The 6,095-nt window shown below is 40.3% G+C and overlaps 1 protein-coding gene across 1 annotated transcript; it reads left to right on the plus strand.

The window, feature by feature from the left end:
* The first annotated feature begins 375 nt into the window (after positions 1 to 375).
* LOC123399065 lies at positions 376 to 2,936 on the plus strand. The gene has a single exon (XM_045093492.1). The coding sequence runs from the start codon at positions 376 to 378 to the stop codon at positions 2,821 to 2,823; it is 2,448 nt and encodes an 815-aa protein (XP_044949427.1). The 3' UTR covers positions 2,824 to 2,936.
* The last annotated feature ends 3,159 nt before the right edge of the window (positions 2,937 to 6,095 follow it).

The raw sequence follows: 6,095 nt of genomic DNA on the forward strand, positions 1-6,095 counted from the left end.
GCTATTTTGCTCTTTTGTTTTTACAAAGAACCATGGAATAAAGAACATGTCTAGCATCCAGATCCAAGGAATAAAGGGAACAAAGGAAAAGTGGAAAAAATGAAAAAGACAAAAAGGAAAAAAAAAGGCATATATTAGTTATATCAGGAGAATGGTGCATTTGCAAATGTCAGGATGGACTGCTAGTAGCAATAGATAACACACATATTTCCATGACCTCGTAGCACGCATGGTTGAAAACCGACGCTCAAGGAAACAATACTCTGGTACTCCAGCAGTCCGATTGCCACCCTTGTGTAAGCTTATCATTTCCTTTAGTACAAGAATCTATGAGCTAGTTTGGTCTTAATGTTGTTCTATCAGTGAATCAATTGAATGCTTACATTGCAGCATAGCATCATTGGACGAATGGTTGTATTCTTTTTGCGTGTTTGTCAACATCTTCAACTTGTACTGATGTTTGAATTTGATATGTGTGTTAAGCAGATTATGGGCGTCGGAAACTGCTCCGACCAAGCAACCACTGACTTCTCTAAGCACATAGATGGGCAGTTGATGAGAGTGAACGCTCTGCTGGTGGCCAGCACCATCGTGATAGGAGTTATTGTTGGGATCGGTGCCTATGGTCAGCGCTACCGTCACCATCCACTTACCAGCTTCCTCTTCCTTGGTGCCACCACCTTGTTCGTGCCCATCCTCTCCTATGTTGTCTCTACCGTCGATAGTAATCTAGGTGTTGTCACTATTTCCTCCGATGCACACATAATACCAGGGTGGTGCAGTACACGTAGCCACATTTACACTGTGTTCGTATGGGCTAGTCTTGTTCAGATTGCTGGCGCCAACACCACTACAATAGTTGCTGGTGATGACAACAAAGGACGAAACATTACCCTTCCTGGCACTGTACTGCTTGTTCAAGCAATATGGACCTCGTACATTGTCGTGTACTACCTAGGAGGGGGATATTATTCAACGAGACAATGGTCCATAAAGCATATGGATCTTGCAAATGGATTACCGGTTCTTCCATTGTTTTCTCTTCTCATTGCCAAGCTACTTCTCAAATATTATGCTTGGTATGGGGCAAGCAGGTCATTAGCATTTGGGCGCAATCCTCATTTCATTGTTGGATACATGGAGCAACTAAAAGCCAAGCTAACAAGTGAGCATTCCCTTCCTCCACTCATAGTTACGGGAGAGGACACAACATTGGTACAGAAGGAGCCTCATGGTTATAGTATCAAATGGTTATTTAACCAAGCTGATGGGACAGGGATAGACAACAACAATTTAGTGACCACTGATAAAGTTTGGAGGTTAGAGGATGATATATTTCCGAGGTATTCAACCAAGCAGCTAAAAGATATATGCTTTTCGTTTGCATTGTTCAAGTTGTTAAGATGTCGATTTACAAGGCATACAATTGCTGAGTTTGGTTTCATCAAGGCCCATAACTTATTGTCACACGTGTTGCTCCAGGATGTTGATGATGAAAGACCACTTGGGATGATTGCACATGAGCTTTCTTTCCTTCATGATTATTATTATTCATCTCTCCCAACCTCATATTCAAGCAGTTGGCTACCCATTTTGAGCATATCTATTTCACTTCTAACCATGGGTTTGAGCTTATTATATCTATTGCTCATAACAGTTGTGATTTTGCTGTATGCTTTTATGGGATGGCCACATCATGGACAGATGCAGTGTTTTCTGAATTGCCATCCTTCGTTCCAGAATGAACATGAAGATTTTTTCTATAGTTCTTCGAACCAGATACAATATGGAAATATTTTCTTCGATCTTGCCCCAGTGGGTTTGCTTGCGGCACTAGTTGTGCTTTCGGAGGTGCGGGAGATTGCTTGTTACATCTGCTCTAACTGGACTAAAGTATTCCTGATCTGCTCCTATGTTAGGCATGCTTCTTCGTGGCAGAAATCACATTGGAAGAAGAAGATGCTTAGCCTTGTGCTGCGTAGAAAATGCAAGCTGCTAAATCATTGGGTGGACAAAATGAACCAATGCTCAGTCTTGGCACTCCACCCAAGCACAACCCCAGTGCCTCTTCTCGGACGCCTCATCCCACTGCTTCACAGGAAGAAGGTACCAAGAGCAGTGAAGGCAGCTCTCCTCAAGCCACTTAGAAGCCCCAATTGGAAGAACAGAAGCAATGGCGTGGCATCCCTTTGTACAAGGCTACAACTGCAGGCCGACAACAATCCGCTCTCAACATCGAATGGCGTCAAAGGTGTAGCTGATACCATGCTTGTGGCCCACATTGCCACGAGCATCCTTGAAGTGAGAACATCGGAGCCACTCCGCCAGGCTGACTCTGCTAATGAGATTGCCGCCACACACTTGTCACGCTATTGTGCCTACTTGGTAGCCTATGTCCCAGATCTACTCCCCGACAACAACGAGTGGTGCAAAAGCTTGTACAAGGGCATCAAGAAAAAAGCCAAGCGCGCACTCGCGGCATCCGGCAACACCGGGCAGGCGTCATTGAGTCCTGAAGCGCTGGTCCAGGCGCTGAGTGCCGGGTCTGAAGAGGCACACGACCTGCTCAAGAATGGTGCGGAGCTCAGGAAGAAGCTGGTGGAGCTGGCGGGAAATGAAGGAGAAGAGGTGGCATGGGAGCTCCTCGCAGAATTCTGGTCTGAGATGATACTCTATGCCGCCCCGTCGGACAATGTCGCCGCCCATGCCGAGGCCATTGCGCGGGGTGGCGAGCTGATAACACTTCTGTGGGCGTTACTCACCCACCTCGGGTTCATCAGCCGGCCAGAGGCTGCCATGCCTAACACCCCTGGTGATGTTTAAGTCGTATGAGTCCTAGCTAGTTATGTGTTTCAATTCACTACCTTTTGTGTTGTTTCATGTTGATTGGTGTGGTGTGGTGTGGTGTGCTACTAAGAAGTTTGTCATGTGTTTCATTTCAGTACATACACTTTCAATTCCTTGATTTGAAAATGACATACAATAATATATATATATATATATATATATATATATATATATATATATATATATATATTCCAATGTCGTGTGCTTCATTAACAATTTATTAACTCGGTTCTCACGAGCATGCCAATGTGTTCCTTCTTTCCTTCTTCTTTCTTGTACCAGTCAGGGTACGAAAAAGATTAGACTTTTATAGATCTCGGTTCTTCTCGCAAAGTGACTAAATTAAGAAAAAATACCGACTTACTAGGTGGGATATTATTTGCAGGCCTAAAGATCAGGGAGGGTTGGGAATTGAAAATTTAGAGGTAAAGAATAGATGTCTGCTAAGCAAATGGCTGTTCAGACTTTCTATGGAGACGGAGGTTATGTGGGTATAAATTTTGCGTAATAAGTACCTACAAACTAAAACTCTAGCTCAGGTGCTACTAAATCCCAATGATTCAGCATTTTGGAAAGGCTTGATGTCAGTGAGAACAACCTTCTTTCAAAAATCAAGATTTGTTGTAGGTGATGGGAAGTCAACTAGATTCTGGGAGGATACATGGATGGGGGACTTGCCTCTAGCCATACACTATCCATCTATCTATAATATTGTTCAACGTAAGGACCCATACGTTGCCACAATATTACAGTCTAATCCTCTGAATATTCAGTTCCGGAGAGCATTGATAGGACATAGATGGGATGCATGGCTGCATTTAGTTACAAGACTCATGGATGTCTGCTTATCGGAGGAGGCGGACAAGTTTCATTGGAAGCTAACGCCCAATGGAGTGTTTTCTGTGAAGTCCATGTATTTAAGCATCATAAATACATCTACTATTCCCAAGTCCAATAATATCTGGAAAGTTAAAGTCCCTTTACGGATCAAAATTTTCATGTGGTTTGTCCATAAGAAGGTGATTCTAACCAGAGATAATTTGGCTAAGAGAAATTGGGGGGCGGGGATAAACGTTGTTCCTTCTCTGATCATGAGAAGACTATCAAACACCTTTTTCTTCATTGCCCACTTGCTAAAATTCTATGGCAAACAGTCCATATAGCTTTCAACATTACACCACCGGATAGCATTGATACGTTGTTTGGGACGTGGCTAAATGGGGTAAACATGTATATTGCCACACATATTCGTATAGGAGCATGTGCATTGATCTGGGCTATTTGGAATTGCAGAAATGATGTGAACTTTAACAGATTATCAAATGTCAATTTCTTGCAGGTACTCCACACGGCATCGGCGTGGATCCGTATATGGTCGTTACTCACACCTGTGAAAATCAGGGAGCCTTTGGTTACCTGGTCTATCCGATGAGAGATGGTAGCACGAGATATATACAACCGGTTTGGATGGCGGTCCACTAATAGGATAGATGATTAGGCATCTAGGCCTATATTTGTAGCCGGTTGTGGCTTTTTATTATCCATTTATGTAATTTTCTGTTATTTTGGACCTGGTTCGGAACCGCTGAATGTTTGCTTCGTTTCATTAAATAAAATGGTTGGATGCATCGCCCTGATGCAGAGGCCGGAGGCAAACCTCCTTTTCTAAAAAAAATATATTCATGGGTTTAAAAAATATGTTCATGAGATGTTTGAAAAATTCTTACACAATTTAATATACTACTTCGTACCATTGAGAAAAATGTTCATGGCGTTTTAAAAAATGTCTAAACATTAAAAAAATGCTTTTCACATTAATAAATAAAAGTTTTGTGTTACATATTTTCATCAATGTGAATTGATAAATGTTCAACACGTATTTTAGAAAAGTATTCAACATGTTTTAAGAAAATATTCAACATGTATAAAAAACATTAACATGTATTTGAAAAATGAAGAACAAAGAGAAAAGACATACAGAGAAAAAGAAACCAATTTGAGAAAAAGATGAGATCGTTACGGAAATCACATTGAAACATGGAAGAAGAATAAACCGCAGAGAAGGTTTTAAAACCGATCAAAACCTGTCCATGCAACCTTTCCAAAACTGCTCTAAGGAGCTACAATGTTGGGCCAGGCCATTAGCGGAGAGCTAGAGGCGAGACGAGGGCATGCCAAGCAATGTAGTACAATAGTTACTTCACTATACACCCAAAAAAAAGTATGCACTAGTAGAAAAAAGGGCTTCCGTACCAGCTCAATTCACACATTAGTCCCGGTTCCATTACGAACCGGGACTAATGTTAGCATTTGTCCCGGTTCGAACGACAAGGGCGCCGGTCGGTCTTTATTCCCGGTTCAAAAGGGACCTTTAGTCCCGGTTCGTGTCTCGAACCGGGACTAAAGGGTTTGGAGGCTTTAGTACCGGGACTAAAGGGTAGACCTTTAGTCCCGGTTCGAGACACGAACCGGGACTAAAGGGGTTTTGTATTTTTATTTTTTCCTGTTTTTAAATTTTATTTCTGTTTGTAGTTTCTGTTTTAAATTGCTTATATCTTTTAGGATATTTAATTTTTTTGAGTGATTCTTTTTTCATTAGATTCAAAATTTTGTCTAGTTTTTGTTTGTGCAATTAGTTTTTAAATTTGAATGGTTTAAATTTGAATTTGTTCAAATTTGCTTCAAACCCAAATTGTGAATAACTTGAGTTTACAAATAGTTTTTAATTTAATTCTTTTTTCTCCTAGTCATCTGTTAGATTGTTATCACAGTAAGATTTATTTGGTTATTTTTAGAATAATTTAAATTTAGATTTTAATTAAAACAATATTGTTTTGCTTATATAGTTGTTTTAGCCATTTAATTGTTGTTCTTTATTATTTTTTGTTAGTACTTTCTGTAGATTTTAACATGTTATAGTATGGTGCATATTGAATGCATAAAAAGTATGGAATTAAAATCATTTTAATAAAATGCCTTTGTAGCAGATGGGTTTTCGTCTCAAACCTTGATACTTCGAAGGATGATCCAGTTTGTACACGAAGTGCATCTAGTTTTTATCGTAACTCTCTCAACTTTTTAGCACATGCCATGTGGGTGAAACTATGATACCATGCCAACTTTCAACCTTTTCAGAGTTCACTTGTAGTGCTTTTCAATTTCAGGGTCAATTAGCTCAAAAAAGTAAGTAAATGCATGAAAAATACCAAATGAAGTCAGAAAATATTGAAAATTTATGATGTGGCTTT

This window comes from Hordeum vulgare, chromosome 5H, assembly GCF_904849725.1.
Source record: "Hordeum vulgare subsp. vulgare chromosome 5H, MorexV3_pseudomolecules_assembly, whole genome shotgun sequence".
NCBI classification, from domain to species: domain Eukaryota; kingdom Viridiplantae; phylum Streptophyta; class Magnoliopsida; order Poales; family Poaceae; genus Hordeum; species Hordeum vulgare.